Source organism: Pseudochaenichthys georgianus, unplaced genomic scaffold, assembly GCF_902827115.2.
Source record: "Pseudochaenichthys georgianus unplaced genomic scaffold, fPseGeo1.2 scaffold_1395_arrow_ctg1, whole genome shotgun sequence".
NCBI lineage: Eukaryota > Metazoa > Chordata > Actinopteri > Perciformes > Channichthyidae > Pseudochaenichthys > Pseudochaenichthys georgianus.
The window spans coordinates 22353-35347 of NW_027262262.1; the positions used below are offsets into that span (position 1 = coordinate 22353).

The 12995-nt window shown below is 40.9% G+C and overlaps 1 protein-coding gene across 1 annotated transcript; it reads right to left on the reverse strand.

Annotated features, from left to right (window-relative positions):
• Positions 1-5305: 5305 nt before the first annotated feature.
• Positions 5306-12005, reverse strand: LOC117441008 (very long chain fatty acid elongase 6-like). The gene is made up of 4 exons (XM_034077205.1): positions 11828-12005; positions 9013-9144; positions 8145-8296; positions 5306-7747 (listed from the first exon to the last, which is right to left on the reverse strand). The coding sequence occupies exons 1-4, from the start codon at positions 11932-11934 to the stop codon at positions 7326-7328; spliced, it is 813 nt and encodes a 270-aa protein (XP_033933096.1). The 5' UTR covers positions 11935-12005; the 3' UTR covers positions 5306-7325.
• Positions 12006-12995: the final 990 nt, after the last annotated feature.

Sequence of the window (12995 nt, forward strand, 5' to 3'; positions counted from 1 at the left end):
ACTTACCAAATAATAGACTTTCCACCGTCAGTTTCTCCAGTCAGTTTCCACAGTCAGTGTTAGACAAAAGGCGGCAAATGACAGCATGGATGTTGCGCATGGGCAAAGGGGATGTGCAAAGGGGCGGTCCCCAATGAAAACAATTCATTTTGAGTTGCTCTGTCTTAAATACATTTAATAAGTGAATTGATTAATGTAATTTGTGTTACACTAATGAACTATACTTAGGTTTATTTCTTAAATAAACATATTTAAGTAAAGTGAAACCATTTTTAATGTGTCAAGGGCTTGAATAATTTTTTTGAGTGTGGGATGGGCTCAGGCAGACAACCCTGCGGGACGAGCGAGGACTTCAGAGGCTTCATACAAGATGTCTTCCTAACTCTCCCATCACGGGGGAGACCTGGATGCGCCACTTGGAATACGCAGTTCTGTCTGGCACTACTCTCAAGCAGCAGAAGGAATGCAGGCGGATGAGCCTCCGTTTCACTGGGGGATCAGCTACAGTGCTCACTGATGAGCCACACAAAAGCAGAGCAATTGGGGGGTTTAAATATGGCGCTCTGATGAAGAAGAGTTTGAGCCAATCAGCACCTCAGTGCTAATCTACAGTATCAGGATGCTTTTACACACACCACACACTCTTTGTCATAAAGAGAGGAGGAGAACGAGTCAGAAAGACTGAAGGACACGTTCTTCCAGCTCCCGTACAAAGATGAACTTTGAATTGATTTTATATCTTGGATGTTTACATATGTACAATTAATGACTGTCTTTATATTTCCAATGACCAGACATGTGTTGAATAGTGGTGATTAATATATTTTTGCCGGATCAGATTACACTTTCGCACTAAACAGAATTAATTAATTAATATTTTCAGATTGAATAATAAGATATTTATACTATTATCACAGATCATGTTAATATCCTTAATCGTCCAGCAATCAGGCTTAACAACACTACTCTTTAAAGTATTATCCATGCACAGACAGACCGACAGACTGACAATGATGTTTCAAGTACTGGATTAATTTCAGTTTTGGCCCAAAACAAATATTTATAATATTTCATATAACAATTATGTAGCATATTTGATTCTCAAATTAGAGAAGTATAATTTAAAGAAATTGATATTATACATTCAACATTAGATAAACACAGAAGAATCCTTTCCAAGTACCATAAGTAGATGCTCAGGTAAGTATGGCTAATAGGAATAATTGATGGATTTAATTTGGTACAGATCAGTGGCAGCATTCACAAATGTAATAATTCAAGTTTTAAGAACCTTTAATCCATCCTTTCCAGGTTTTTACAAAAGTCTTTGAATATTTGCCTAACTTTTCCTTTTCAGATTTTGAACAATGTACTTGACTGAAATGAATGTATTGATTTGACTAAGTGCCTTACTCTTGACTAAAGCGTATTTAAGTAGACGTAAAAGTAATTCTAAAATTGAGGACACTGCAATTTTGCAGATTACAGATTGATCAAATCACCATTGTGAATTGTATACCCTAACTGTGCATTTTTTGCTGGATCTCTTACGATCCTATGTTTTTAAATGCTTTTGACTAGTTATTGCCTTGAAGTTAATCTTTAAAGCAGCAAGCTGGTTTTGATTTTATAGTTTGATGAATGAAATTAACTAATGATAAATGATCAAATAAATTAGTTTAAAACAAGTATGTTTGCTATTTATGCATCTGTGTTATTATGTGTGTTCATTATTGTGCCTTTGAAGAAAGATGATCAAACACTGATGAGAGATGATTTTTCCTATTATGATTGGCTGTCTCAATCATTGTGATTGAATGTTTCAATCTTATTCTACTTTGTGGTGTAATTAATGTAAGGTGAGACCGCACTCAAATCCGGAGACACCTATTGATTTAAGTATTGACCAAATTATTATTAGACTAATGTTTTTAGGTTGATAAAAAGAGAGGACTGTTAGGGAAATTATTGTCCTAGACTCCTAGATATGACGTACAGGACCAACCCTGACGTTTGTTTATCTCCTTTAAGGACACAGGCTGCTTGAGCCATAATGTTATTGTTCCCATTCTGTGACCGGTCAGCACTAGGTCACAGATGGTCTTTTCTCATTCATAACTTTCATAATTCCAGAGATACATCCCATAATACATCACATTTTTAACATTGAAGTCAATGGAGGAAATCTTCAGACTTCAACAAATCTTCATGCGACTTCAACTGCTAACTGTTCATTCATACTTTCACTCAGAAACCTCATTCCAACTTTAAAATGTTACAAATCTTTCTGACATTATTTGTGTGAAACAACTTTTAAATCTGATTCTTACTTTTAGAAATATTAACATTTGTTCAGACCTTGTTTTCGAGGTTTTCTTCAGATTGTAACATTAACTATAGTGCGTGATGTCACAGCTAGAGTGTAGGAAATCTTGAAATTCTCCTTCATATATTTTTTTTAAAACTGCCATAATTCCCAAACCCTACATTCCTGAGACATAATTTATCATGAAAAACGTAGGAAAACATCTCGTAGCTTGAAAATGACAAATAATTAAGCAAAAATAATTCAACAAAATGCCTCTTGAGGGAATGAAGTGACAAAAACATTCAACATTCCTCCATTGAAGCCCATTGTAATTTCAGGCAGATATTTCCTCACGGTAGCAGCCGCACACCTTTAGTTAAACTGCCAAAAAGGCCACATTATTAACCCGAAAGTACACAACAATTACACTTCAGATACTCAACTTCCTTGACATGCTTCACGTTTTGAAATTTCACAGATATCTGTTACGGTTCTTCCACAAAACGTTCACATGTAAGAGGTGTATCTCTCATTCAGAACAATGGAAACCTGTGATCTCTACAGAGCTCGTTAGCTCAACTATAAACACCTGTGTAACGGAACACGATGATGTCATCGCTCCAACACGATGATGTCATCACTCCAGCTGACATGCTCAGAGCAGCAGACCTCAGATAGCAGTGTGCTAACAGTCCAGCCGTGAAGACATCTACGGGACAGTTTGGAGATTTCTTCAAATGCCGTTGCCATGGCAACACAATGCTCGCCTTGAAACACGCTTTTCTCATAGCTTCAGTGAAAATACTCCAAACAGCCCAGAACTTCACAGGTTTGATAACGATGCAGCCATCAATGCATCTCAGCGTAGTATGGGGTGTCATCAAATGCCGTTGCCATGGCGACAGACCACTCGCCAATCGACACGGTCCAATCGTCCCCCAATCTTCACTTGTATATCACCGGTCCATGCCTCAACACCTCTACGCCAAATCTGAGATCTCACCATATGCCGTTTCCATGGAAATGCATCCATCGCCATAAAACATGATGTCGCTATAAGTCCAATGAACACGGTCCAATCGTCCCCCAATCTTCACTTGTATATCACCGGTCCATGCCTCAACACCAAATCTGAGATCTCACCATATGCCGTTTCCATGGAAACACATCCCTCGCCATAAAACATGTCGCTATAACTCCTATGAAAATGTTTCAAAAGTGCTCAAACTTGACATTTGTGCTAACAGTCCAGCCGTGAAGACATCTATGGGACAGTTATGAGATTTCTTCAAATGCCTTTGCCATGGCAACACAATACTCGCCATGAAACACGCTTTTCTCATAACTTCAGTGAAACTGCTCCAAACGCCCCAAAACTTCACAGGTTTGGTAACAATGCAGCCATCAACGCATCTAAGCGTATTATGGGGTGTCATCAAATGTCGTTGCCATGGCGACAGATCATTCGCCATCAAGTTCGTTCAGAAGTTTGCAGTTCAAATATTCTGCTGCTTTTCCAAGCCTTTTTACTTTCTTTTCTTCTCTCATCACACATTCAAGCCCCCAGTGTTCATGTTTCATTTCAATCTAAATTCTTCACTTTCTTCTTACACATTACATTTCAGCATAGCAGTTTAGCGTCAGCTTTTCAGCATAAAGCATTCCCACTAGCAATTTCTTCAGGAATTGCATTCTCTAGTTTCAGGCTGATATTTCCTCACAGCAGCAGCCGCCCACCTTTAGTTAAACTGCCAAAAAGGCCACATTATTAACCCAAAAATTACACTTCAGATACTCAACTTCCCTGACATGCTTCACGTTTTGAAATTTCACAGATATCTGTTATGGTTCTTCCACAAAACGTTCACATGTAAGAAGTTGATCTCTCATTCAGAACAATGGAAACCTGTGATCTCTACAGAGCTCGTTAGCTCAACTATAAACACCTGTGTAATGGAACACGATGTCATCGCTCCAGCTGACATGCTCAGAGCAGCAGACTCCAGATAGAGGTTAATGGTCCTGCCCTCAACAGCTCTACGTCAAATCTGAGATCTCACCATATGCCGTTTCCATGGAAACGCATCCCTCGCCATAAAACACGATGTTGTCGTAACGCCTATGAAAAGGGTAAAAACAGCACCAGACTTCAGATAATGTTTAATGCTGCCCTCAAACAGCTCTATGTCAATTATAGGGTGTCATATGCCGTTTCCATGGAAACGCATCCCTCGCCATAAAAGACGATGTCGCTATACATTAACTCCTATGAAAATGTTCAAAGAGTGCTCAAACTTCACATGTGTGCTAACAGTCCAGCCGTGAAGACATCTACTGGACAGTTGTGAGATTTCTTCAAATGCCGTTGCCATGGCAACACAATGCTCGCCATGAGACACGGTTTTCTCATAACTTCAGAGAAAATGCTCCAAACGCCCCAAAACTTCACAGGTTTGGTAACAATGCAGCCATCACCGCATCTAAGCGTATTAATGGGTGTCATCAAATGCCGTTGCCATGGCGACAGATCTAACCAAGTTAGTTCAGATGTTTGCAGTTCAAATATTCTGCTTCTTTTCCAAGCCTTATTACTTTCTTTTATTTTCTCATCACACATTCAAGCCCCCAGTGTTCACGTTTCATTTCAATCTAAATTCACTTTCTTCTTACACATTACATTTCAGCATAAAGCATTCCCACTAGCAATTTCTTCAGGAATTGCATTCTCTAGTTTTAACTGTTGTGCAGTTTATATGTAAATGTTTGAACTATTTGTACACAGCGTGTTTCATGACAGACAGGAGAGGACTCTTTAAAGTAGAGACACTACATACTGATATAAACCTGAACATCAGCAGGAGAGGACTCTTTAAAGTAGAGACACTACATACTGATATACACCTGAACATCAGGACTCTTTAAAAAGAAACTTCTCACAAATGTATAAAACAGCTTCTTTATTTTATTATTTCAAACAATAAATACAAATATGTTAAACTCGAATGTCTTCATGTGTTCTTGTTCATATAAAAGTGTGTTCATACAGAAAGTCATCATCTTTAATATCCGTCTGCTTCCATCGCACACTTTAGATGATAAAGCACAGATTTAACATTTCTTAACGACAGCTTTTTAGAAAACTCAATATAAAACGTACAAAAAGATAAATATTCAGCAGGCGAGTGAATAAAAAACATTTAGTGGAATAGTTTGGAGACGCTCGGGCGACGGGCCGCTGTCATACGTCTAATAAATACTAAATCAATAAATAGATTTTATTTAGCTGAAACTTCTGGATGGAAAACACCTGGTCAGGTTAACGAGGAGGGGGAGACGGAGGGGGAGACACCTGGTCAGGTTAACGAGGAGGGGGAGAGAGATTACAGGTAAATCAGAGCGGGGATTTAACCACAGAAGAATCGTTAAGGTAACATGATATATATATATATATATATATATATTTCAGAAATGAAAGACTTGTTTTTTTTTGTGCAATTTAAAAAATGCATTGTGGGAAAAACGACTGAAAACGGAAAAGAATTATTTTTTGCAAGAAAAACTAATGTCACCAATTTTTGTTTTAATTTTAGTTTGCAAATTTGTTTTCGAAGACACGAGATGAACCCCGTACTTACAGCAGCTTTACATTTGTTCAAAAGGCGGCGTTAAACTTCACAAAGTCGCAGAGAAGTAAATATAAAAAGGTGCTCGATCGGTGAGGAGGTTTTTAAATCTGTGCAGAAACTCAATGACGTGAGAAAGTGAAGACGAAGAGGTTAGCAACATTTAGCTTAGCATTGGTGAGATCATAACCCTTTTTACTTCAATGTCGGTTTACTCAAATCCAATAATATCTAGACCACAATGAACATTTGAGGTGAGGAAAGGGAGCCCATAATGTTGGGGGGAAAACGGAGTTTAAAGTTTTACATTTTCCCCAAAAAAAGGTTTTTGTGTGTGTTTTTTTATTTCAATGTGCAAATATGATCTTTGAGAATATTCCATTTCCTGATGAATGGAGAACCATCACCTGGATTTATTTTTTCTTGCAAATAATCGAGAATATTCTGTATTTTTTCTGTTAAATTTAAAACTTGAATTTCTCGAAACTTCAAAAGATTACATTTTCCTAACATTACATTTGGGAGCATTTTCTGACATTTGAGATTGAAATATTACCTTTACGATTAATCCGTGATTTCTAAAATCAGGTATTTCTCGGTCATGAATCGTTTTCAGGCTAAAATGTTATGAAACTTTCAAATGAACGTTTCTATATGAAATAAAATCAGTGGCGGTCGATGGTACTTCTGTTCTGATGAAGACGGTTATAAAACGATTTCATTATAAAACGGACTCCTTTGTTTCACAGGTCCGTCATTCTTAAACCCCCGATGACCCGATTCCCCGGAATCACTTGGACACTTGGAAAACTCTGATTCTTATGGGAGCTATTTTAAAGTTCTCTGTTTTATGAACAAGTGGTTGAGGAGAGGACACAGGAGAGGACACAGGACAGAGGACAGGTAAACCACCCTGAAGAGAAACTCAGATCTCAACGAGCAGGAGGTTTAAAGACAGGAGAGGACACAGGAGAGGACACAGGACAGAGGACACAGGACAGGTAGAGAAACTCTGAGTCAGGTGAGAGTTCGTAGAATCAGAACAAACCTCAGATCTCAACGAGCGGAAGGTTTAAAGATCTTGACTTCATAAACAAACTAAAGGCCGTTTCCATCTTGAAGTAGAAACTGAGGTCAGAGATCTGTCCCGTGAAACAAACTAAAGACAGTTCCATGCAGAGTCAGATGAGTTCGTAGCGTCAGAACAAACCTCATCTTAGCGAGCGGAAGGTTTAAAGATCTGGACTTCATAAACAAACGAGAGGCCGTTTCCATCTTGAATCAGGCGAGTCCGTCGCATCGGAACAAACTCGAGGCCGTTTCCACCTTGAAGTAGAAACACCGGATCATTAGAGTTGGTGGCGGCGTGAGATCCCCCACAATGCCCCTCTCCTCTACTCTTTCTTCAGGTCTTGGCACCGGCGCAGGTATGTCTTGTAGAAGAAGTTGCTGAACAGCATCAGGTAGCTCCCGTACATGACGGCGGCGCAGCCGATGTTATCGATGCGCGTGGGGCAGTCGGCGCTGTTCATCCATCTGTAGACCAGCGCGCTGACCAGCAGTCCCATCGCCATCTGTCCGATCTGCGCGCTGGTGATGATCACAGCGAGCGGCCGGGGGACCTTCAGCCCGGCGGCGCGAGCAGAGTAGTAGCTGTACATGAGAGCGTGCACGGTGAAGTTCATGGTCATGAACCAGCCGCCGCCCGCCACCATGTCCTTGTAGGAGTACCAGGAGTAGAGCAGCACGGTGATGTGGTGGTACCAGTGCAGGAACAGCAGCTTCTGCTTCCTCAGCACCACGAAGGCCGTGTCGCCTGGCAGAGGGGTCAGAGGTCAATGGCTGCACTCACACATCTCTGTTCAACACAGTCCACAACAACCGTGTAATGGCTACGTTTGTCCACAGGGCGAAACGTAGCCATTACCGGGTGGTCTGTCCGACCCCTCAAAGCCTTTGCATACGAGTCATTCACACTTTCAACATGTCGAGAAGGATGTCCTGGAGACTTGGGAAGGCTGCAGGAACAAATCCAACACCACGTTAAGAGTGAACACATGCGGGTAAAGACCCTTAAGATGACCAAAGCTTACGAGAGGTTTCATAAAATATAAATATCTGATTTACATTAAAAAAACATGACTTTATAATCTGATAATATCGTAAAATAAATGACTCGCCGAGCGTAAACGTGCGTAATGAATGTAACGTACCCAGCTCCGGGGCCTTGCTCAGCACGAAGGCGTACGCCCAGAACTTGCTGACCGGCCCGTTGTAGAAGCTCTGATCACAGATGGAGCGCCTGAAGCCCTGGAGACTCAGGATGTGAACCATGTAGGAACCGGTCCGCACCGCCCCGGTGATACTGCACACACACACACACACACACACACGTTTAGTTAAAGAAGCATAGACCTGGTAAAACATGTACTCAGCCTCTATGGAGAGAGACATCAAGCATGCTCATTTCTGACGTGGAGCTAATCTGAAGTAAACATTGAAGACTGCTTTCTGTTCCTCCATCTTGTGACTGTGTGACTCCTTCTCTTGGATATCAGCATGTGAAGGACACTGTGAAGGACACTGTGAAGGACACTGTGAAGGACACTGTGAAGGACACTGTGAAGGACACTGTGAAGGAACTAGTCTCTGTATGTGATGACTCCTTCCCTCTGGAGAGGACCTCAGACACACGGATCAGAGGCTGAAGCTCAAGCCGGGGACCAGGTAGAGTTCTAACAGTGTGTCAATGAAAACTGAAGTCCTCCTCCAACAGAGCAACATGAATATACATAAAACAGGAATAGTGCAAGAAGAGTCTACAAGTAGATGGAATTATATATTGATAAATAATTTGCAAAATGCAAACCGATGAATGTTCTTCAAAAAGGTTCATGTGTTTAATAGTGTCATCACGGTCATGTGGGCGGGGTGTAAATATGAGACCGTGTTCGACGCATTACGTCTTATTTTACATGTTATTATTATTACACCCCTCGTGGTACTTTCAGCAATGACAGGTCCTTTACAAATAACATGCATTATTATTTGATTTACGGACTTTATACAACGTGTTTTTACCTGAAGACGGCGAGGCTGAGCGACCAGAGGACGAGCGGCAGGCGCAGGTTCATCTTGGGGCGGAGCTTCATGTAGTGCTGACCTCCGAACACCAGGGCGGCGTAAAGAGCGCTGAACACAAACGACTTACTCCTGAAGAGAGAAAAAAAAAGTGAAAACATTGCTGAACATCAGCAGGAGAGGACTCTTTAAAGTAGAGACACTACATGCTGATATACACCTGAACATCAGCAGGAGAGGACTCTTTAAAGTAGAGACACTACATACTGATATACACCTGAACATCAGCAGGAGAGGACTCTTTAAAGTAGAGATACTACATACTGATATACACCTGAACATCAGCAGGAGGGGACTCTTTAAAGTAGAGACACTACATACTGATATACACCAGAGGACTCTTTAAAGTAGAGACACTACATACTGATATACACCTGAACATCAGCAGGAGAGGACTCTTTAAAGTAGAGACACTACATACTGATATACACCAGAGGACTCTTTAAAGTAGAGACACTACATACTGATATACACCTGAACATCAGCAGGAGAGGACTCTTTAAAGTAGAGACACTACATACTGATATACACCTGAACACCAGCAGGAGAGGACTCTTTAAAGTAGAGACACTACATGCTGATATACACCTGAACATCAGCAGGAGAGGACTCTTTAAAGTAGAGACACTACATACTGATATACACCTGAACATCAGCAGGAGAGGACTCTTTAAAGTAGAGACACTACATGCTGATATACACCAGAGGACTCTTTAAAGTAGAGACACTACATACTGATATACAGCTGAACATCAGCAGGAGAGGACTATTTAAAGTAGAGACACTACATGCTGATATACACCTGAACATCAGCAGGAGAGGACTCTTTAAAGTAGAGACACTACATACTGATATACACCTGAACATCAGCAGGAGAGGACTCTTTAAAGTAGAGACACTACATACTGATATACACCTGAACATCAGCAGGAGAGGACTCTTTAAAGTAGAGACACTACATACTGATATACACCTGAACATCAGCAGGAGAGGACTCTTTAAAGTAGAGACACTACATACTGATATACACCTGAACATCAGCAGGAGAGGACTCTTTAAAGTAGAGACACTACATACTGATATACACCTGAACATCAGCAGGAGAGGACTCTTTAAAGTAGAGACACTACATACGGATATACACCTGAACATCAGCAGGAGAGGACTCTTTAAAGTAGAGACACTACATACTGATATACACCTGAACATCAGCAGGAGAGGACTCTTTAAACTAGAGACACTACATACTGATACACACCTGAACATCAGCAGGAGAGGACTCTTTAAAGTAGTTTCTCGTGTTAATTTAAATCTGTGTTCATGCTGACTTGTTTACGTTGAGCCACACCTTAAAAATTCCACAAAAATAAATCTACATTTTCCGGCAGGTGAGAGGCCGACCTGCCCTACCTGCTCTCCAGGTGTCTTCACCTGTTCACCTTCAGGGGGTTACATCAGCCCACTTCGCCTACATCAGATTTAAAAGCAGATGTGTTGTTGTGTTGTTGTGCTGAATGTTGTTGTGTTGAATGTTGTCGTCATGTTACTCTGTGTTGCCAAGCAGCTGTGATTGACAGACCTTTGATTTTGTATTATATTTTTTTCAAGCGGCATAAAATGAACATGTTTTGTTTTATAATAAATTGCCATCAGTGGAATAAACAGATACATAAAATCCTGATAATGGCTGATTGTATATCATGAATCAGTTTAAAAATATCACACTAGTCACACAGAGTTATTTTCCAGTGAAAGTTTAAAATCATGTCACATTTTTCTCGGTTTCTGCTGCATACTTGGAGATGCCATCACCTGGGAGTGCCTGCCTTCAACAGGAAGAACCGGATTTAAAATAAATAGCGCAACCTACCCAAAATGAGTGACGTTACAGTGCCTCACCTGTAGTACACCTGAGTTAGATAAAGCGTTCTCCTTTTAGTAGCCCCAAGAATACTCGATATGAGTTTCACCCACATTTTAAAAAACCGCAGCAAATCTCTTTCACAATTTACTAGTTTTAAAGTTCTCTGCCTTGTAAATGACATATGAGTTGGATAAAAAAAAGTGTATGTATTTCTAGAATAAGGTATAAAAGCTTGTCAATTCGGCAAAAAAACATTTTAAAAAAAACGCTTTTTATTAACCTAAAAACAGAAAATGTATTTGTGGTGATTTGATTTTTTTTAGCGCCCATCGCCGTTTGCTCCCCTTTCGGTGGGGCACTTAGTATCGATCAACCCGGTTAAAGAGGGGGTGTGTGTGTGAAATACGTGTTTTTAGTTTAGTTGATGTATGCCGAAACAAAGACTGGATCCAAACCCTCCAGAAACTGCCTTCAAACACGTTTAAAACAACTCTTACTTTCACAGTACAGATTTCTATTAAAAACAGCTAGTTTCCTCGATGGAGTTTGGCGCGCAGCTTCCACCACAGTTACCGGGGGCATTTCGACTCTTTCTTACGGAGTGTTCATTAGCTATTAAAAGTTTAAAGTCAGGGCAAACATCTCAGTTTCTGCTACACACTTCAATATGTCCTCAGCAATGAGGGGTTTAAATACCACTTTCCTCAGATTTGTTACAACACATCATTTTAAACAAAGTTATATGTAAAGAATCACCATGAAGTCTCTCTCTGTCCTGCTCGGTAAGAATAAAGCACACTAGTCTCCGCGTCCTCCCCTGAACAGCTAGCGGGATGCAAAGCCTCAGGAGAAGCAGACACGTTAGATATGATGCTGATAAATCAAAGTTACCAGTTGTCCTGCATCCACTGAATGGCTCCTCTCTCGTCGAACCTCCTCTCGAAGCTCCACTCGGACAGCAGCAGCTCGGAGGCGTTCAGCTGCTGCAGAAGCTCCATGGCGACAGCGTGTTCAAAGGCAGGTGCTCGAGATGAAGAGTTGTGTTGTGTTGTGTTGTGTTGTGAGTCCTGTGCTGTCTGTCTGGCTCCTCACCTGCCGCACACTCCAATTAAAGCCTATTAGCAGGGGGCGGGGCTTACAGGACACACCTGCTTCCTTTCAGCTTCTTTCTCCCGTCTCTTTTAAATGACTTCAATGTTATTTGTAAAATGTTGATTCAATATTAAGATGTATTAAAATGTAATATTCTTTAATTAACATTCAGCGTTTGTTGTTTACATTTCAGCTTTGCTAAAGATTACATAAAAAACGTCCTCAACATGTTGCACCACAGCCTTTACGCTGAATGTGAGGATATTAGAAGAGAAGAAGAAAGATACTGGAGGATAACGTTTCATCATAAATGGCAGAAAATGGTCTGAAAAGTATTTAAAATGTCGAACAATGTGACGAACTGAGAGTTAACTGTGTGAACTATCACACACGGATGAAAGAACGGTCAAAGCGGGCGCGCGGGTTTGAGGGTTAGGGTTAGGGGTTAGGGGTTAGGGGTTAGGGTTAGGGGTTAGGGGTTAGGGTTAGGGGTTAGGGGTTAGGGGTTAGGGGTTAGGGTTAGGGGTTAGGGGTTAGGGGTTAGGGGTTAGGGTCAGTAGAGACAACAGTAGCAGCTCTTTAACTCTGAGAGAAAAGTGAAAATAACTAAATACTGAAGTTCTTCACATTTCCTACTCGGGTGGACGAACCGGTTTCTCTGTCTCGCATCCTACATCAACATGTGTCCCCTCTTCTTCATCAACATGTGTCCCCTCTTCTTCATCAACATGTGTCCCCTCTTCTTCATCAACATGTGTCCCCTCTTCTTCATCAACATGTGTCCCCTCTTCTTCATCAACATGTGTCCCCTCTTCTTCATCAACATGTGTCCCCTCTTCTTCATCAACATGTGTCCCCTCTCCTACATCAACATGTGTCCCCTCTTCTTCATCAACATGTGTCCCCTCTCCTTCATCAACATGTGTCCCCTCTCCTACATCAACATGTGTCCCCTCTCCTACATCAA